Source organism: Chelonoidis abingdonii, chromosome 14 (assembly GCF_003597395.2).
Source record: "Chelonoidis abingdonii isolate Lonesome George chromosome 14, CheloAbing_2.0, whole genome shotgun sequence".
Lineage (NCBI taxonomy): Eukaryota > Metazoa > Chordata > Testudines > Testudinidae > Chelonoidis > Chelonoidis abingdonii.
The window spans coordinates 20,026,636-20,048,825 of NC_133782.1; the positions used below are offsets into that span (position 1 = coordinate 20,026,636).

At 44.8% G+C, this 22,190-nt stretch overlaps 1 protein-coding gene across 1 annotated transcript in view; it reads right to left on the reverse strand.

Moving 5' to 3' along the window:
- LOC116817381 (adenosine deaminase-like) overlaps positions 1 to 19,310 on the reverse strand; it is a 34,737-nt gene extending 15,427 nt beyond the window's left edge. The window contains 4 exon segments of the mRNA XM_075072287.1: positions 59 to 202; positions 397 to 519; positions 3,427 to 3,488; positions 19,221 to 19,310. Coding sequence (XP_074928388.1) covers positions 59 to 202; positions 397 to 519; positions 3,427 to 3,488; positions 19,221 to 19,256 — 365 coding nt within the window. The 5' untranslated portion in view covers positions 19,257 to 19,310.
- Between the last annotated feature and the right edge of the window lie 2,880 nt (positions 19,311 to 22,190).

Genomic DNA, 22,190 nt, shown 5'->3' on the forward strand with positions numbered 1-22,190 from the left:
TCAAGCAGATCTCAGCATGTTATGTTGGCACAGTCTTAAACTTAATGGATTCACTCACTCTTCTTGGTCCCATGGAATAGGATGAACTTTGCAGTTGGCTAGGAGATGAGGGCTGTACCTGACCTCAACATAGATGACACCTTCTTTTGCTTTCATTTCTACAAACTCATAGGCTATTCTTCTCACAGCATCACGGTCCCCCCTGTAAGGAAAAGAACAAGATTAATCTGATTTATGAGTTCTCAGAAACCTATGGGCTGCTGATCAAGATGACTGAGGAGAGTGGACCTGCTGTGGGTCTGAAAACCATACATGCCCCAAATTGACAATTCTAGCTTGCAGGTGCCTGAAACCGATAAGAGGCTTGCAGCAGTTACCAGGGAATAAGTTACTTACGCAATGGCAGGCATGTAGAGAGCAAACTTTTCTAGAAACTGGGTGAGAGTGAGTGGCTCCGAGTAACTGATGTGCTCCAAGAGGTCTTCAACAGTGTCACCAAGGAGCGGAATTCCTCTTTTCCTAGAAATCGATACACATTTCACTGACAAGGATTTGGGTTACACTTTTATTTAGAAACATAGTCCATGCTGCTGAAGCCTGCTTTGAGTTTATTTCTCCACAGAACAGATACAGCACAGAAAAAAGGTACCGCAGTCTTTTCAAAAATGCCTCACATATGTGCCTCAGCAGTCCCACCCAGATAAGAGAGGACTCTGATCTCTATCACCAATAACAGACCCAGAACTATCCAAAGAAATTGAGCCAAACAGAATGTTTCTTTTCCTGGTGCTTTGGTACTTTCTAGTCCTGGAAGCATAAATGACAAATTATTTCAAGAAAGAAATTTCCAGCCCCAATTATATAGACTCAAGAGCTGCCAAACATCGGACTGCTATCTGAACTGAGTCACTGAACCTTCTCAGGTTTGCCTGTTGCTAGTCTCCAGGAGCTGGTCAATCCCTGACCTTTCTACCGAGGCTGCCAATAATAAGAGAAAAATTGTGATGTGGTTTCTCTGATGTGGAAATCTTTACACTGTGAACCAAGGCTGACACCCAACAAGCCCTTCACTGAGAAGCCATCAAAGAGCTTCCAGGTAGGAAAGCCCATCCATCTCTACCAAAAATGGGCAGTCTCTGAGCTTGTGAGCTGGAGAGGAAAGACTCCAGATCTCACTGCCAAGGGCTTGGCCTTCTCCAGTTCCAACAGCCAACTACACAAGCTATCTGCAGGAAAACAGCCTGACTGATATTGCTCCTCTGCTCAATGTACATACACGTTTTATTGCTCGGTGGTGTAGGAAATCTACATTACAGTCAGAGTTCAGCGGCAAAGGCAGTTACCATAGAATAAGACCCTGGCACTCAGCATACGTCATTCATTACTGTTAAGTATAGGATGACCAGACAGCAAGTGTGAAAAATTGGGACAGGGGGTAGGGGGTAATAGGAGCCTATATAAGAAAAAGCCCCAAATATCAGGACTGTCCCTATAAAATCAGGACATCTAGTCACCCTAGTTAAGTATAACTCTTTCCATGTTGCCCTTTCCACTCTGATGACACACCGTTTGTCCAATTTAAATGACAGACATCTCCTTGCCATGCCCTACATTGAATCCTGCAATTAATGAGCTGGATTTTCTTGATGCACCTTCTGAATATTCATCTTGGCTGCATCGCAGGAACTACTGCCAGTTCAGAAGGCACCTTAGCCATGGCCTGAGAAGTAATTTCCCCTCCACCCCACACAAAAATATTTTATCAAATCCTTCAATCCATCCATCTTAGATGATGCCATATCTGTTTCATTTTTACTGGAAATTGCTTTCATTCTAAAGCCCCCTCAACTATGTTGAAGTGTTATTTGTTGGGACATGGGAAAGAACCTGCAAAGGCTGGTTGTTAGAGTCAACTTATCATGAAATTCTTGATAAGAGGGATTTCTGCTATACTTTGGCAAACAATGCCAGATTTCTAATGTCCTTTACCTTTATATGAAACTTCTTCCAGGCGTGAAAGTTTACGTTTATCTTGTTTAAAATTATAGAGCCAGGTCCTCAAGTGTATGTGTCATTTAACCAGAGTTTGCCTCTCCTGACAGAGCCCATCTCCTCCTTCTTGCTTAAGCCAGCAATGAAGCCATAGCACTGAAGATTTTCCTTGGCAATGGGTTACATCTAGCATGAGGCAACTTTTTTGCTGCAGAACCTTTTTTTTCCTGCACAGAATCCTTTTTTCCCCATTCCAAAACAAAAACAGACCCCACAGAGTCGGGTTAAATTTGGTGTTCTGGGGAAAAAAAGTTTCAACTTTTCTTCACTTTGGAATTTCCCTCAATTTTATAGAGATTTGAAAATTTTCAAATTCAAAACCAAATGTTATGGTTGACATGACACAAACCATTTTTTCCCCAACATTTAGTTTGGCAAAAATTTCAAAACATTTTCGTTTCAGCTCAACCCAAAACAATTTTTTTTCAGACTTGCTCCTGAACTGAATATCCAATTAGTTACACAGCCCTAATAATAACATCTGATTTTGAGATGGCAAGGCAGGCTCAAACAGAAAATTTACACTGAGTGCTAAGGGAGAAAACCCCTGCTGAAAACACAAACACTAGCATTGGTAGTATTGCAAGTACAACTGACGCAGCCAATTGCTTTCTGCAGACCAGGGACTGGCAGTCAACTACAAGGGACAGTCGGTGGCAATGGTGATGCACTAGGGTTGTTTGTGCTTTGCAAAACTCTTGCAGTTATTAATGAGACAGAACACTGTGCTGTTTTTTGTATATATTTAGAAATGGACTCATAACTCATTCTTTCTAAATCTGTTTGGAAGCCTGACCACAAAATCTGTTTCCTCATCTAACCTGCTCATGTTGTTGTCTATAACTCTGCTTGGTTTGTGGCTTGTGAACATAAAGAGAGGGGCACTAAGTCACTGTTTGGTGACATATTTGGCACCAATTCAGTCCAGTTTCCCTATTACACTATTAGAAAGTGGACAGTTCTGTGCATCATGTACTTAGTCACGGTGTGGTCTACACTCCAACTAGGACATGCTAGTGACAGCCGTTGGTTGTTTGCACATTTCAAAGTTTCCCGGATGGGCATGGACAGAGAACTTTTTGTCTGAGAATTGGGATGTCAGAACCAGGGGTGGGGATATACAGTGATTCTATAGGACAGTTTCATTGGTAAACAATAATAAACAAAAAATCCTTGTCTTTGTCAGATAGAATCTTGCTAATAGAAAGCTACAATTATGTTTATACATCCTAACATGGGACTAATCAGCAAGGACAGGGCCAAATTCTAGGAATTGTCCTTTTTACACAGAGGTGCCTCTGTTCAGGAAATCTTTACAAATCAAAGTACCCAGCTAAACACACTGAACCAAAATGTTATTTTTAAACAACTCACTTGCCAAAGTATAAGATTGTTTCTGGCTTAATAGCGCCATCCAGGTGGACATGAAGTTCTACCTGTTTAAAAAAAAAAAAAGACAAATAATATTCATATAACTGTGAAAGTAATCTCTGGATCAGAAGATGCTACAAATACAACCAGTGTGGTAGAGTCACAAGATGAGAGCTAAAAGAGAGAACTTAAAAAGCTACACAATATAGAAAAGATACTTGATAAGTTATTTATTGAATGTCTGAAAACTGACAGAATTGGATTCATTGTTCTGCCTGGAAGTCACATTTTTAACATTCCTTTACAAGTAAACTCTGTTTCCAGAAACTTTTACACTGCTCAGGAAGTTGTCCTACCCATATTTGGTCCCAGGGCCACCCAGAGGATTCAGAGGGCCTGGGGCAAAGCATTTTCAGGGGCCCCTTCTATAAAAAAAAGTTGCAATACTATAGAATACTATATTCTTGTGAGGGCCCCTTTGAGGCCTGGGGCAAATTGCCCTACTTGCCGCCCCCCCGAGCAACCCTGGGAAAAATGAACTTTTAAAAACCTTCCATATCTCGGCACAAACCCAGTTTTGAGAAAACTTCTTTTCAAGTCACCTTTACAAGGTATCACTGGTTCTCAGCATCAGCTAGTGATAAAAGGCACTAAAGCTCATTAAAAAGGTTGGACAAATATTTTCCATCAAAACTTTTTTTGGATCGAAAACTAAGGGTTTTTAAAAAGCAGAAAAAAATCACGGACAATGTCTGCTTTCCTTCAAAGTTTGTTGTGTGTGTGTGTGGTTTTTTTTTTAAATCAAAAAGCTGAAATTAGTCTGCCAAAACCTAAACATGGTTTGGGGTTTCAGAAGTGTGTGGACAAATATTTGCTGTTTGCTGTGTTTGATTGTTTAAAGAAACAATAAAAAAATTCTGCTCAAAAAAAAATCCAAAAAACTTTTGAACCACCTCAACTGTGACCAAACGCCTGAGCCCATCCAGTCAGAGATTTTTCCAGGTTTCTGATATTCTGCTGCCTTCCTTGACTCATATATGTCTCCATAATTTTGGGTTCATTTAGGTTAGAACACAAGAACATAAGAATGGCCATACCGGGTCAGACCAAAGGTCCATCCAGCCCAGTATCCTGTCTACCGACAGTGGCCAATGCCAAGTGCCCTGAGGGAGTGAACCTAACAGGTAATGATCAAGTGATCTCTCTCCTGCCATCCATGACCACTCTCTGACAAACAGAGGCTATGGACACCATTCCTTATGTATCCTAACTAATAGCCATTAATGGACTTAACCTCCATGAATTTATCTGTTTCCCAGAAACTGGCTCCATGGGGTCTCTCACAAACTGGAAACGGTTACTATGGGTTTGTCTTTAATATAGCTTATGTACATACTCCATGAACTGAGCATTTGAGCTTGTTGCAGAATCTGGGATGAGCCTATGTTGTGAAAACTGAAATGCTAAAAATAGCACATGCACGTGAATGGACACAGGGTGCGAAAATTAACTTAACCCAGGAGGTCTCAAACTGGGGGTCGGGACCCCTCAGGGGGTCACAAGATTATTACTGGGGGTTGTGAGCTGTCAGTCTCTACCTCAAACCCTGCTTTGCCATCAGCATTTATAATAGTGTTAAATATATAAAAAAGTGTTTTTAATTTATAAGGGGGGGCAGGTCACACTCAGAGGTTTGCTACGTGAAAGGGGTCACAAGTATAAAAGTTGAGAACCACTGAATTAACCCCTTTGGAGCCTCGGGGAATGCAGGGGAGGGGGGTTTCCCTTGGTAGGGTTGGGAAGGAAGTAGGTGGTATAGGATATTGCTTTTCTCATGGGATCCCTCCCACCGGCTCTCTTGGCTCTATCACTGTTAATCTAAAGTGGCTAATTTTAAATGAAGCTACCATCCCCTGACATGACTCTCCCTATGGCACTGAAATTAAATGTAGACTATAATTTGGCATTTGAGAAGTGAAAGGGATGGTAGCCCTAAGGGAAAAGATAACAGCTTGGCTCTTTGTGTTAAATAGCTGTCTGCAAGCCTCAAACTGCTGAATGAGCTTTAGGGTAGGGAAGGCTGTGCCTCCCCAAACAGCCTGGCCCTGCCCCCTATCCAACCTCCACCCACTTCCTGCCCTCTGACTGCTCCCCTCAGAATCCCTGACCCATCCTGCTCCTCGTCCCGACCGCTCCCCCCAAAAAACCCCCCTCAACCACTACCCCATCCCCAGGAACCTCCCCTGATCCCTGTCCCCTGACTGCCCCAGGACTCCTTGCCCCTTATCCAACCCCCCTGGACCCCTTACCATGCCACTTACCCCGCCTCCCCCCTTTCCCGGAGCCTCAGCACGCAGCGTCCAGGAGTGGCCTTGGACAGTGCTGCAGCAGTGTGGCTTCAGCAGGACCCAAGTTCCTGCTGCTTGACTGCAGCTCGCAGCCTCACCTCCTTTCCATCCGGCTCTGAGCAGGAGGAGCTCAGGCCCCACTGGAGCCATGCCGCTTTACCTCTGTCCAGGGCCACTCCTGGATGTGGCGCGCTGAGGCACCAGGGGATGGGGGAAGGCAGAGGCAGGGGGGAGCCTCCGACATTCTTGTGGGGGACCCTGCAGGGCCATGGGCTGGGGCAAATTGTCCCACTGGCCCCCCCTCTGGGCAGCCCTGTTTGGTCCCCCAATAAGTAGGGGCGGGGGAGCGACATTTACTTCTATCCTGCTCCATCTTGACATTCATAATCTCTTAAACCTATAGCCCTAGTCCGTTCCAGACTACAGTACCCTTTCAGGAGTCTGATTTGCCTTATGTACCCTCAAGTTTCTCTTCACTTAAAAACTACTTGCTTACAAAATCAAATATAAAAATACAAAAGTGTCACAGTACACCATTACTGAAAAATTGCTGACTTTCTCATCTTTACCATATAAATATAAAATAAATTAATTGGAATATAAATATTGTACTTACATTTCACTGTACAATGTACATAGAGTAGTACAAATAAGTCATTTTCTGTATGAAATTTTAATTTGTACTGACTTTGTTAGTGCTTTTTATGTAACCTGTTGAAAAACTAAGCAAAATGTCTAGATGAGTTGATGTACCCCGGCAGACCTCTGTGCACCCCCAGGAGTACATGTACCCCTGCTTGAGAACCACTGTCTTAAATGCTGGCTAATCCTGATTTCTGCTTGCTGAGAATGTCATTCCACAAGCATGTCAATTTCTCAACCAAAAGCTACTCCTGCTTTGATCATGTTTCAAAATGGTGCTTTAGTTTAGGACCATTACAAGTGAGACAATAGCCCAAAATCACCTTTAATTCTGAACCCCTGCTTGCCACACACTTTCAGAGAGAGAAATAATTATTGCCAGGAGCAAGACCTCTTGGAAGATGAAAGACTGGTACCTGTTCAACATTTGGTTGATGTTGCACATTATTTAGGATAAAGTTGGTAAACATGATTTGGAAAGTTAAGAGGAAAAACCTTAATGATAAGATGTTTAAGCAATATTTTGTGTGTGCAAATACAATTGTACTTGGAACACTGGGAGAGAATGAGACTTGCAAAGGAAAATGGGAAGACGTTCTCAAGTCCATCACAATTACCAAGGAAGAACAGGATGAGATATTGTAATTAACTCCAGGCGTGTGGAAAGGAGAGAGGCACAGCTTACATCTTTCTTTATAATAACCGTTCAGGGTCAACATACCAGTGCTTGGAAGCAAATGTAAACAAAGACTCTTCTGCACCATGGGGCCTCCCACGGAGGCTGTTTCTGATAACTCCTGGGATCATGTTCTCCAAAACTGACTTTTTGGAACATGAAAAGCATTGATCAGATTCATTTTATTGAAGCTGTTGCCACATTTACTAAGTTGTTAAGGGAAATTTCTCGTCTTGACTTGCAATGATGGGAGCTGTGCACATAATTCTCTGCAATCTCAAGGAGACAATGCCCCTTGGTTGTTTTTAAAATGTTATCCAGACCAAATGAATCATTTTTTAAAATCACAACAGGCATTCAGCATGGAGACAAGTGAGGATAGTCATAGTATGAAGAGCACAAGACCTTAGTTATTACATGTCTAAGGATCATCCTGGATGTCCTATTTTTTTTTCCACCTCAGAGGTGGCAACCCTATCTGCATGAGTCTGATGCAAGGTCCACAGTCCCATTGGAACATGCCATTGCAGCAAGCCATGATCACACGGAGAACTTCAAGTGAGACTAAAACCTGGAATTTGAGGCAGTGTTACATCAGGAGCCTGGACAGACAGCAAGAACACTGGAATGATGGACTCTTGGTGGCCTGAGATGCTGGACAAACAGAATGCTCCATTCAAAACCAACAGGTGCTCCAGGGAGGCTGCTAGTGCTGGGGAGGAGGCAACCCATGACCCCTGCTGGTGCTGGGAAGAGAGGGAGGGGGCAGGTGGCGGTATGCGGCCCACGACCCCTTGCTGGTGCTGGGGGTATGGCAGGTTCCCTACTTGGCTCTGCGCAGCTTCCCCGAAGCAGCCATCATATCCCTGCAGCCTCAGAATTACAGGAAATGCTTTTCTCTCTGCCTCAATTTGCAAATCCCTAAATGGGACTGAATCTAGTTACCTGAAACACCACCTGTCCAAAGACAGCTTTGCTCCACTGGAGCAATGAAACTGTCAATCACCAGGAGACTCTTGACTTCAAGAGGCAGAACTTTCATAGGAGCCAAACCAAGACTATGGAACTCACTGCCACATGACATGAAATTGAGCACTAGCCTCATAGCATTCAGATCTAAATACACTACAAACCTTTTTATTTCAACAGAGCTTTTCAGCAATAGCCCTCTCTCATGTTCTGGCACTCATGCTTCTTTCATGTACTCATTTAAAACACATACACACAACCTCTGCCGGCAGGCTCGGAAGAGATACAGTTTTTCATTCTAGTGAGGCATTCCATTTCTATGGAGAGGATGCAAATACAAGAACCTACATAGACAAAGGTCAAAACCTGGTCCTTCACAGGCATGAGAGTTTTACCAATACGTGAATTATGTGGTTCTAGTAATTATGACAAGGCTACCAAAGTAAGACCCAGAATGGATTCAGCTGTGGGGGAAGATGGGGAGCAGAGGACAAGGGAAGCAAAAGAAGGAGAGAGGTAGCAGCAGGGAAGGAGAGATGGGAGTCAAGGTGGAAGAAGTTAGCAAGAGGGACAGGAGTGAAGGATGTGGATGGAAGAACGTGCAGCAGCAGGAGGGAGCTGTAGACCATACAGAGCACAAAGTGATACAGGTCCTGGATCTGTCCTCCTCAAAATGTAAAAACCTGGCAAGTTTTGAATTCTTGGGCTCCAATTCCATTCAGTGATTGAGGCTTCAAAGAGGCGTCACTCCTTGGAGGTTTTGGTGGCCGCACAACCCTTTGAGGGAATTATAGGCTTGAGGCTCATGATTCACATTTATTCCACATTATACCGTGTACAAAATCCTAGCAACCTGCAGCTATAGGTTCCTAGCTCATTTCAAACATTTCCTGCAAAAGCGACCCACAAATGCAGTACTTTCATGGAAATGATAGCAACATTAAGTAGCTTCCTTTAAATTGTGGGCCATCTGCCTTTACCCTCTGTTGCTATTGTAAACAAGACACTTGTAAACTGCAGCAGGAAAGTAACCAGGTTCCACTCCATGTCTCTGGGAGAGGGTACTCTCCCCCTCAAATAGCTTGTGATAAAACAGGGATAATGAAATTGGGCGAGGAGCATCTGAGCAATTCCACCCAAAGTAATGTGCAGCTTGCAAGGAAAATGCTCAGCACCTTCAGGTTCCCAGGGCTGTGAGGAACTACCCAAAAGCTGACTGGAGCCTTGTCTCTCCAAATGAAATGGACAAGTAGTGAACTGGATAAGCACAGGACTTTTCACATTGTTTATCAGGGTTGGTCACCTCTTTGTTTCATTCTGCCTCCTGGGGGCTGGGAAGACGTACAGGGGTTTTTAATTTTGGGGGACACCATTACCTTTCCCAGAAGCTCTTCTGCCAGATGCTGTTGGTTCTTGAGGACGTGGATGATCGTTCCAAAGATCTAGCTCTTCTTCCACCCTATGCAGTCAAAACATCCAGTGATGTCTCATCCACCTTCACCACCACTGGGGAACTTGGCCCTCATCCACTGGGTCCATTGTTGGCTCTCGCTCATTACTCTGAGCGGGGTCCCTTATCAGATACTACTTCAAACTTTCCATTGAAGGGTAAAGGGATGCACACATTGACACCACCTGGCATCACCTGCAGGGCCACCCTAAACATTTGTGGATTCACAGGATTGAGCCAAATCTAGGAACTTCACTACATGATGCCTGGTGCAATCAACCATGGTCATTCTGGCTGGCACTCTGGTCCCCAGTAGACTAGGCACATTTGGGAAAATCATCAACGTATGCAGGGGACATGACTTTATTTTAGATCAGTGAGTTCTCCAACAACTAAGGGTTTAGACAAATCAGCTTTCATTGAACTATATCTCTACACAGAGAAGTGCAAATAAGCTAAAGCAAGCAGAGAACTAAGGAACATATATTATGTCCTTAGAAGGCATAGAACAATGAGAAATGGAAGAGGCCTATGCTCTCAAGTACACTTCCCTGCATGACAGGACAGAGGAAACAGCTACAGTACATACAAAATGACATAGTACTAGTAAGGCCTTGCAGTTTGGACTAAGTTATAATTGTGCTGCAGATCAACTAATTTTCTATCAGGTTTTTCCCTATTATGCAATGTTCCTCCTGAAAGATCCCCTCCATCTGGCCTCCTCGCATAGTAGTGCCAAACAGGCTAAGCCTCCCTTGGCTAGAAGCAAGCTACATCTGCACTGGCAGAGGACAATGGAAGGGATGACCGTGCTTTTTGGTTTACAAAACTAACTCCACATTGGGCCAAATCAGATTAAGCTGTCTCTTATAGACTCATAGACTTTAAGGTCAGAAGGGACCATTATGATCATTTAGTCTGACCTCCTGCACAATGCAGGCCACACAATCTCACCCATCCACTCCTGTAGCAAACCCTGAGCCTATGTCTGAGTTATTGAAGTCTTCAAATCACGGTTTGAAGACTTCAAGCTGCAGAGAATCCTCCAACCTCAGGCTGCAGAGAATTCTCTTGACTGCCTTTGAGTGTTAACTCTTTCAGAGGTGCTTGACGGATGGTGACCTATTGCTCAGTCCATGGGGCATCACCAGTGTTGCGACCAGCAATATGTTCTTCAAACCTATCTTTAGAGATGGCTGGGTAGGTGGGACATGATGTACACTTGCTTCCTTTCAGGAGATCTGGCTTCAAATCCTATTTGTGCCATAGTTGATCGTCAGCTGGCTGGTCCATGTCAAAAATCCACCTTGCAAACTGTCACAATATTCAAGCCTTGTTGAGAAGAGAGGTCCAAGACTGGACTAGCTGATGCAATACTGAAGGTCAAGAGGTGTAAACATGCACGGTGCAGGTATCCAGCATACCTGGCTCTCAACAAGGCCACTTGCCCTTCACTTACACAATCAGTAAATTCACAGATGGCTTTTTAAAAAAGGCCATCCGATAAGGTGACCCAGAAAAGTATGTTACCTGGCTCAAATGCTAGAGTGTTTACTCGTTCTGTTTTAAGGCCTGATTTTCCTTTTCACTTAGACCAAAGTTAGGGAAAGTTCCATGGAAGTTAATACGTAGGAGGATAAATACCTGGAAGGGAAAAGAGCTATTTAAGCTAAAGAACAGCGTCAGCACAAGAACAAATGGATATGAACTGGCCATGAACAAAATCAGGCTGGAAGGTAGAGGAAGGTTTTTAATCAGAGGTAGGAGGTTCCTGAACAATGTCCCAGTAGGAGTGTGGGGAGCAAACAACTTAATTAGTTTTGAGAGAGAGCTGGACAAATTTGAGTGTGACTGTATGACGGGGTTGCTTGTGATGGTAGGAGGCAGGGCTCAACATTCCCGGGGTTCACTTCCAGTTTATGTCACTAAATGGTCATGCTCCAGGGTTTCAGCTGGCCACCTGCAGAGATCAGGAAGGGATTCCAAGTGTATTCTGGGGTGGGGGAGTGAGGTTTAAATCTCCTTCCTTAGAAGCATCAGAGATGGCCACAACTGGAGTGGGACATTGGACAGACTGGGCCAGGGCTTTGAGGTGGCACCAAACATTCTCCCTCTGAGATGCTTAGCTGCTTGGATCCTGCTCACACACTCAGGGTCTAACTGATCACCACATGTGTAGTCTGGAAGGAGTTTTTCCCCACGTCCGACAGGCACTGATCATGGGGCGGGGGTTAGTCTTCCTCTGTAGCATATGGGTGTGGGTCACTTGTCAGCATTATCTTCGTATAGCTCATTTAATTTCCCTGCCACTGCAGAGGCCTCAGTCCCTCCTATTGTCTGCCTCTGGCCGGACACCTGGGTTGTGGTAGCCCCAGCCCTTCCTTGAGTCCCCCCACTGCCTCCTCCACTCCATATACTACGGACGGGAGAATGAGGAAGGATGCAGAGAGCCAGCAGCCGGCAGACTGAAGAGGCTCAGCCAGGCGCTGGGGCTGGCAGCTTGGCGGGGCAGAGGGGCAGGTCCTCGAGAGGCCAAGGAGATGGCACTTGGGGACCAGCGGCTCGGCCTGTCCCAACTCAGGGGGTAGGCAGCACCTTGGCCTGGCAGGCACTTGGGGGTCAGCGGCTTGGCCCGGCGCTCAGAGAGGCCAGCAGCTCAGCCCATGGCTGGGGGAGGCCCGACTCTGGCCAGGGGGGATGCGTGGCAGCTCGGCCTGGCGCTCGGGAGAGGGGAAGCAGGTTGGCTGCTTAGCCCAATGTGGCTGGGGCGGGCGGGCCAGCTGGGGCTCCTCCTTTTATGGGGTGCAATGGGGGTTTTGGGAATCCAGCGTGCAGGTCCTTGGGCGGAAAGGGCAGGGCCAGCAGGCTAGCCTCCCCAAAGCGTGGTTCACCCACTGCCCAGGCCTGTGGCATATAATAGTAGAGTCTCTTCTGGGCACAATGCTTTGGTCTAACGGTTGTTGGGTTTGGTGTGCAGGTGGTGGGTGATGCTGGTGGCCTGTGATATCTATGCAAGAGTTTGGAGTAAATGATCTGGTGATCCCTTCAAGCCTTAAGATCTGTTACACTAATGCTGATTTTTAATAACTGTATAACTTCATTTATTTCAATGGTGGTACTCCTAATTCTGTGTAAATGAAACGGGAATGAGGCACTATCAACCCTTCCCCTAACAATTTGACTTTCAGTGTTTCCTTAATTCAATCAATGGTTGATTTGATCAAAACCTAAGGATCCAAATAATTTGTATTCATGGTCACACAACTCCACCCATTATGCTGATCAATTCAGGCAAGCATTAACAGACAACCAAGTTAATGACTATTTAATAATTAAAAAGGCCTTTAATTATTATTGACTTTGCTCAGGTGTATGTATCAGCACATCATTATCAGCATTTTCTAAACCACCATATATTAACATGGACAATAACTGGAAACTACAGTCATTGCACGCTGTATCAGTTGACTCATTCAGTTGTTGAATAACTTTGAAAACTTCAAGTAGAAAAAATTAAGAAAGGTCAAAATTCAGCATGTGAGGAGAAAGGATGACCTGTACCCATGAATATTCACTGTCTGTGAAGCCAAGGGAATGATCTGAAAAGCGAAATCAAACTTTGAAGCTGCATGATAGCATCATCTGCCCATTCTTCCCCCCCCCCTCCCCAGTAAACAGTACTTTGTCCCTATGTCAAAAGGCTTTTAGCAAATGAGAAAATTCTGGGAAGTCACAAAAATCTTTCTGTCACAGAAAATATCCATCCCGCTTGCAACCTGTTGCTTCTGGAACAGTGACTAAGCATGTGCAATATCTAGCATTAAACTATCAATTCATTCCCAAAAAGCAATTCCTCTATTTAGCATATCACACACACACACACTGGGAGAAAACAGTCATCTTATGTGGATACTACTATTTATAAATGGAAGCTCACCCAAAACTATCTAATATCAAGACAATGGTGAAATTGCTGTGGAAATGGCATCTAGATGTAGTCTCTAGAAGAAAGCTGCCTGTCAGGGGTTGTTAATGTAAATCATCGGTATTAGAAATGTGAGATCTTGACAGGAAGGTTACAGAAAATGCTGTTGATGAGACAGACACCACATACTGCTTTCTCATCTCTCCTCTGTTACTTCGTGCTGGGTGTCCATCACCGTTATAAAAAGGCCCATCACACACTTTGAACCTTGAAGGGTTCTGAGTAACCCTGCATTAGAAGTGCCTCGGATTTATTAGGTTATGATAACTCAACTGCAATGCTACACAGTCTGTTGGACAGCATATGCATGTCACATACCTGCCTATGTTCTCATCCCACTGTTCTATCTGCTACTGCTGTTGTTTTGAATGGGCAGAGTACTGAAAGTGAAGAGATTCCTGTTCTCAGAAGCCCCTTGCTCAGCTGGTTCAGATGCATGCTATCAATTAGGAACCAGTCACGCCTAATGTCTCAGGGAAGTTATAAGAGCTATGATGAAAAGCAGACACCTTGATGCTAATTAGAGACAACTCATGAAATGAGGTCCTTGTCAGAGTACTAATGCTGGTCAAAAGGTTGACAGAAAGGGACAACATTTTTCTACTAAGACACTGCGCCAGAAATTCTATTTTTCTACTGTAGGTAGCATCTGTCCCCTCCCAAGGATTCTGAGCAACAGGAGAAAGTCATCCACTAAAACAACAAGGGCTGTATCTGTACCACATCCTAGACTATAGCCTGATTGAGAGGAATCCAGAATACGGGTAGGATTAGAGACTGCTTTTTTCTAGCTTCTCATTTAGCTTGCTTAGGAAAAACAGGTTAGACATCCAAACAGTATTTAGTACAGCCTCAATGTCAAAAAGATAGTTTCTTCGGTATTGCTTATTGCATGTTTCAGAGTGAGTGACAGATCCTTCTTGTCAAAACAATGGTTGACAATATCTGTTCAGAGGGGTCTCACTCTGTACTCTTTTAGAATCCAGGAAGAGAAGAGGTCAGATTCAAAGGTGGTAGCTTCAACTGCTTTCTATGCTTCTTATGAGGTCTTATGTGAATAGGCTGAATTCCTGGGAAAAGGGCATTATGTTTCTAGTCCTGACCTGTGCTTAGCTTGTTCTTGGCAGCCCATGAAGCCAGTCAAGTTATCAGCAAAAGTCTCTGTGAAATAAGATGATAGTTCTTGACACCAAAAGGTGCCACAACTGAGCAGAGGCAATCTGGGTTCACTAACTGATTTAGGATCTGGAAAAGTTATGCAAAGCATGACTTGGCTACCTAACAGATTCCAAACTGCACAGCATTTTTTTTCCTGGATCATATCTTTACTGTCTCCTGCTACTCCACTGATTTAACAGTCAGTGAGATGCATAAATGACAGAAGCTGTCACTTATGCTTCAGATAGCAAAAAACTGAAGTAATCACTATGGGTCAATTTCTGCTTTTAATGGCACTGATGAAATGTCATTGATTCTCTGGAGTGCCATCATTGTAACTCCAAGTAGGATTTGGTCCCTAACATCCAAGGATGGCTCGGGTTTGATGGCATGGCTGTAAAGAGGCATCTCCCACTGGAGATGGCACACACATTACTGGAATAAAACATGCATAAGAATACCTGTGTTCAGACTTTTCTAAGTAGCTGTACTTTTCTGATGTCAGCTCAAGCTAAGAGGAGAAAAAACTCAGAATGAAAGAACACGAGCCTTGTAAGCATCTAGAGGATAATGGGATGATAAATATTGACCACTATGGGTTTATCAAAAATAAATCATGCCACACCAATCTAATTTCCTTCTTTCACAGGATTACGGACCTAGTGGATGGGAGGAAGCAGCAGATGTGACATATCTTGATTTTAGTAAGGCTTTTGATATAGTCCCATGTTACTTTCATCAACAAACGAGTGAAATGTGGTCCAGATGAAATTACTATAATATGGGTACACAACTGATTGAAAAACAGTACTCAAGAAGTAGTTCCTGCAGGGGTCTGTATTAGGTCTTGTACTGTTCAACATTTTTATTAATGACTTGGATAACAGAGTGAAGAGTAGCCTTACAAAATTTGCGGATGACATCAAGATGGCAGGGGTTGCTAGTAAACTGGAAGGCAGGACTAGAATTCAAAATGACCTTGACAAATTGGAGAACTGATCTGAAATAAAAAAGATGAAATTAGATAAAGGCAAGCGCAAAGCACTACACGTAGGGAGGAAAAAATCAAATTGAGAATAACTGAGCAGGTGCTGAAAAGGATCTGGAGATTATAATGGATCGCAAACTGAATACAAGATATAATGTGATATAGTTGCAAAAAAAGACTAATAGAATTCTGCGGTGTATTACCAGGAGCATCACATGTAAATATTGGAGGTAACTGGCCTGCTCTATTCAGCACTGGTGAGGCCTCAGTTGGAGTACCATGTCCAGTTTTGGACACAAATTTTAAGAAAGACATGGACAAATTGAGAGCGTCCACAGAAAAGCCTGACTTATGAGGAAATGTTAAAAAAACTGGGCATGTTTAGTCTTGAGAAAAGAAGGGGCGAGGTGGGACCTTGTAACAGTCTTCAAACCTGTTAAGAGCAGTTATAAAGAGATCAGTGATCCATTGTCCTCCATGTCCTCTGAAAGTAGGACAAGAAATAGCCTGTTTAACCTGAACCAAGGGAGATTTAGGGTAGACATTAGGAAAAGCTTTCTAACTATAAGGATAGTTAAATACTGGAATAGACTTCCAAGAGGTTGTTGAATCGCCATCATTGGTGGTTTTTAAGAACATGCTAGATAAACATCTGCCATGGGTGGCCTAGATATACTTGGTCCTGCCTCGGGGTAGGGGACCGGACTAGATGACCTCTTGAGCTCCCTTCCAGTCCTACATTTCTATGATTTCTGAGGAACGGAAAAAGAATAGAGGCATTTTCAGCTGTTTGAAATTTTAATGAGCTGGCAGATGTTTATCTTTTACTTAACTTCCCACCATGTGGAAAAATCAGAAAGACAGCTCAATAATGTGATGTCTCACATCCACTCTTTTTCCTCCTCTTCTCTTCTTCCTTTCAGTTGAGGATAACTAGCCACAGACTGAGAATTAGCTGTCACCCACTTAGATGAAGTGCCTGTTGAAAGCTGAATTCTGTCTTACCAGCAGCAACCAAAGAAACCAAAGATTGAAGTGAGTCAAACACGGAAAGAGAGCCAGATACTGATATCATTTATGCCAGGTTTGCACCACAGTAACTGAGATCAGAAGCTAGCCAGGAGGTGGCTTCTTTGGTGATGTTCTCTGCAAGAGACCAAGGATATGAAACTAAGCATCTATTTTTCACTCTTCTCCCCCTCCTTCTTTATGTCTTCTGTCCAAGTATAAACACAATGAACACCATGATTTGTATAAGTAAAGTGTAACCTATGACCTTTCTTCAGATGTATTTGTACTGCAAATGCCTAAGTGAAATATCAAAGTACATTTTACAGCTGTGATCTGTGTGATATCTTTGGGCAGACAGAATATCGTCACCAGCAAAGAACTGAACAAAACATAAGGAAAAACAATCAGAAACAGAAAGCCTGTTACAACGAGGGTTCTAAGAGAACAAAAAACACACTACAACCCAAAGCCACTGCATCCTTAGTACATATCCCAAAATCCTATCAACGTGATTATCAGCACACTGTCATTGAAGCTAATATATGTATAAAAAATATAAGCTCCTATGACTCGGCCGCTAGAGGTTTTCCAGAAAGCCTAAGTTTTAGATAATAAGCTATTAACGAAAGTGGTGTGTGCACGTTTGTGTAGTGACCTTTATTTTTCATTAAAGGAGACACACTGAGATCAGCTTAGAACTTATGCTTATTTCTGAACAGTTTAATTTCAAACATATTGCACTTTACACAAAAGATGTATTTATCTAAATTCAATAAGACTAAGCCAACGTTTTGGTCTATGTTCATCTAACACGGAAGGTAAATTATTCTTTCAATGTGCTGCAAGAAGAACATTCTATAATATCCTTTGTTTTAAATAGTGGTTATAAAGGTGATGGGAGGCTGGATGACTCAGGGAATTGATAATCTACACAGCATTTCATCTATAGATCAATGGCTCTGCTGGAACTCATAGAGAGTGACTGAAAAGTATCATCTCAGTTATTTTGTGGCCTCCGTCCAGATCAAAGCAGACAGGTATCCACCCAAAAATACTACCACTGTTGCCCCTTTTGTTGGCAGTAGCAGGCGGAGCAGCCAAGAGGCAAAGGACCACGTTGCATCATGTAGACTGAACTCTCCTCTGATCCTAATGAGGGAATTCCAGGTCAGCACTGAGTTACAATGGCAGGATAGCTCGGAGGAATCTTGCACTGCTGCTGCCCATGCTGTACCCCTGGTCTGCCAATAAACAGGACTTCATACTCTACGACCAGCAATCTGACACCTTTTCCCAGCACTGATTTCACTAGGAGGCTTAATGGGTATATCATAAGCTTGGGTAGTCTACAAATAAAATCTTCCAGGTCATTCCTAGAAGGTCATCTCTCTTGTCTGCTTTTCCTGCTTTCTCAGATTAACAGAAGGTTTAAATCTCAGTCTCAGACTTTTTCTAATATGGAAATTAGTTCTAAAATTGCAAAATTTACCATCAATATTTTGTGATTTTTAGTTGTCTGGATTGAGTCCTTAAAACCATTGTTTGCCCTCCAGTCTTGGATGGTGGGGAGGGGACAGAAGAGAAACGGGGGGTCGGGGGAATGGAGACAGGATGAATGGATACAACAGACCATGAGCTAAACTTCAAAATCTTACCCCTTATATCATTTTCTTTACAGGCTAGCTTGTGCTGCCAGATACTTTTCACTTCACTGTTTGTATTTTTATCAACTCTATAAACTGACAGTACTGCTAGGATATATTTTCTGGTGACTACTGTGAAAAGATTTCATCAATCTCTAGCTCATTTAATGCTTGGTGCTTGTTTTTTTAGTGGTTATTTTTGCCTTAACAATCTTTTTATATGTTGCTTATTTTCCTAAGCCTTGGCTACCCACAAACATCACTCACTGCTATCAAAAGGCTGTAGCTGGAAACTACAAACACTTGCAGTTACACTGTGTTAGTGCTGTGTCAGCGACTCTCTCAGCAGCAAGTACTGCAGTTCTGCTGTCACAGACCAGGCTTCCAACTACAGTCCCCTTTAGGGTGAGAACTGGACAGCGTCTTCCTGCAGGCACAGACAGCGCCTAGCCCAATGTGGGTGCTGCTAATCGCAGTAAAAATGGGAAGTCAGCAGGATGGGAAAGAGAAAGTGGAAGCAACAGAACACAAACCCTTAGCAGCATAATGGGTCGAATCTGGTTGGCAAAGCCACCCAAGGTAAATACAAGCCCGACTCCGCACAATGCGGTGCAGGTGCCTCTGAAGGGAGAGGAACAGCCGGGACTTCCCCGCGTTCCACGTGTCCCCGGGAGACCTGGGCGGGCTCGCGCCGCCCGTCTGCCGCTGGGGCACGGGGCTGCCCCGGCGGGCGTTGTGGCCACTGGCTCTAGGCAGGGACCCCCCACTGGCCGGGGGCGGCACGTGCCGGGGTAAGGGGAGCCTGCCCCATCGCGGAGCCGCCTGCCCAGCGGAGGGTCGCAGCCGGACCCAGGAGCATCCAGCAGGGGGGAGGCAGCCGGCTCAGAGCCGCAGCTCCCGGGCTCGCGCGCCCGCCCGCCCGCTCACCTTAGGCAGGTCGAAGACGGACGCGCCCTGCTCCATCCTGCAGCCGCTGCCTGCCTCCAGCCCGCGCTACTGGCGGGACATCGGGGCTGCCCGGACTTCGGAGCCCGGCCCCGCCCAGCTCTCGCGCCGGCCCCGCCTCGCTGACACCCGCGCGCGCCCTTTCCGCCGGGCTCAGCTCGCGGCTTCCCGGAACCTGAGACCCACCGCGCCCTGGCTGCTCCGCTGGGGCGGGGAATCCCTGCAGCCTGGCCCTGCCCCCAGGCCCCGCTCCCCTCTGCAGCCAGGGGCTCCCCCACCAACCTCCCTTGGAAGCAGCTTCCTCCTCTCCCGGGCGGCTCTAGGTATTTTGCCGCCCAACCTGCCTGCCGCCCTCTTGGCGACCAGCAGAGCGCCTCCCCCCCCGTGGCTTGCCGCCCTAGGCACGGGCTTGGAGTGGTAGTGCCTGGAGGCATCCCTACTCCGCTCTCCCCCAAAGACCTTTGGCCCCTCGGATCCCTGGCTGCAACCCACCACTCATGTAAGTGCTAGTTACTGCAAGTGTTGAGGATTTGGGCCTTTGGTTAGCAGCCAAACTGCAGCCAGGCACCCAGGAATTATTAATAGGCTTCAGCTCTGAAAACAAAGATATCTACCACTTGGGCTGAAGGTGGAGGCAGTAGTGTAGCTAGGAGGAGCGGGGGAGAGGCTGCTCCCCTACCGAGCACAAGTGGTGCCTTTTTAATTTTTCTCACCCAGAAGTAGGGGGGAAAAAAGGTGCCACCCACTGCAGCACTTTTACTGATGGGATGGCGCGCCGGGTCTTCGGCGGCACTTTGGTGGCAGGACCTGCACTCGCTTTGGGTGTCTTCAGCAGCACTGAAGCTTCATCGCTGAAATGCCCCCGAAGACCTGCCTTGTATCGGGGATAGGTTATGATCTGCTGAAAGTCATTTCTCTATCCATATATGTGTATCATTAATGCATATGAAGTTTTGAGACTTAAGTTGTATGGTGGTCACTAAAGCATGCTGTAAGTTGGGGAATCAGCCAGATATTAGCTCCCGAGAAGCAACAGCAAGGAAAGTAACCAATGCCCGGGTGAGGTGTCAAACAATGCATCAACAGCCATTGACCAGCAAGGGAGCGACAATGCAATGACTCACTTGCATGAGGCCACACCAGGGAAATTGCTCAACCTTGCTGGGAGAGACTCAGCAATTCCCCCTAGGCATGCCTGGACTTGTGCTCCCCAAACACATGGACTGAGAGTATAAAACAGACTGAGTGGACACATACTGGCCCTTTTCCTGCCTCCACCTATGCTGCAAACAACCAAGACACTGAGAAGAAGACAAGACTCCAACACAGGAGATTGGCCCAGGTTTAAGGAACAAACCTATATATTAAGATCTGCAATATCCAGTGGGGTGAGAAAAGCAGCTTAATCTAGATGCTGCCCTAATAGGGTTGAGAGTTTAGACTGCGTACTTATATTGCATTTTCATTTGACCAAATCTGACTTGTTATGCTTTGACTTCTAATCACTTAAAATCTATCTTTTTAGTTAATAAATCTGTTTCTTTATTCTACCTGAAGCAGTGCATTTGGTCAGAAGCGTGTCAGAGACTCCCCTTGGAATAACAAGCCTGGTACATATCAATTTCTTTGTTAAATGGATGAATTCATATAAGCTTGCAGCATCCAGCGGGCATAACTGGAAACTGCAAGACAGAGGTTTCGAGGGTTGTGTCTGGGACCAGAGCTATTGGCTAGTGTCATTCAGTGGCACAGTCCAAGGAGCAGCTTACATACCAGAGGCTGTGTGTGAACAGCTCAGGCGTGGGTGTTCTCGCAGCACTGCAGGGTAAGGCTGGCTCCCAGAGTCAAGGATTGGAGTGACCTAGCAGATCACTGGTTCGGATAAGACCAGAGGAAAATGTCACAGACATGTAGTAATTTTTGTTGTCAGAACGGGGTTACGATTCAATTAAGTTTGAGAATCCCTGATCTAGGCAATTCTGAAACTCCCAGTGGGTATCTATCTACATCTTTAGGTACCTAACTATCTTTAAAGATCTGGAACTTCATAACAACACTAACCCTTAAAGTCATATTAAAATCAGACTCTGCATTTCCCTTCAAAATGAACCCTCCAGTCTCAGCTGTTTTCTCTTTATTCCTAACCCTCCCCTCTTCCCTCTCCAATACTGTACCGACAACATCAAATATTATTATAACTCAGACATCCCGTCTTCCTTTTTGCTATCTTTTCTCCTAACTCTGGGAGGGGATAATTTTTCCCCAAACCCTCTCCTTGCAGGCACCAGGAAGCTCAGCACCTAGTCAGGAACATGGCAGCCTCCCTTTGTCACCAGATCACTCTGTTTTCTATGGTGAGGCTTTGAAAGGTGCTCTTAGCAACTCTGAATTTTGTGTGGCTCCCCGACTCAGAAAGCAGAACAGCAGTCACTAGGTGGGGAGTACCCCACTTGGGCACTCCACATCCTGCTTTGAACTACTGATCCTGTTTGTGATGCCAATAAAAAAACTACTAAAACTGCTAATGGGAGAACGGCCCATAGCTGAACACTCAAGTATGTTATTGGGCATAGGAGAGGCAGGATCAGACTGAATGGAGCCATTTTGAGGGCAGGACCAAGTTTCTTTTTGTCAGTATTGGGACACCATTTAAACTGGCATTGAAGAAACACCGCAGAGTTTTCTTCTGATTCTGCTTTCTTCATTTAATAAGTCTGCATATCCAAACACACACAATGACCTGCCCACACATAACAGGTAAGTACACACAGGTTCTCAGACCCTTTTCCTTTCTTTCTCTTTATTAATCCTTTCACAGGCCTCTAATCCTTATTTGTGTGTTACAGTTTTTAGACACTGCAGGCACAGAAACATTACAATTGCTTGGGCCTGAGTCAATCACAAGAATGAGTTTCATTTCTTACTATCTTTCTTTACGTGTCAAATTTTAAA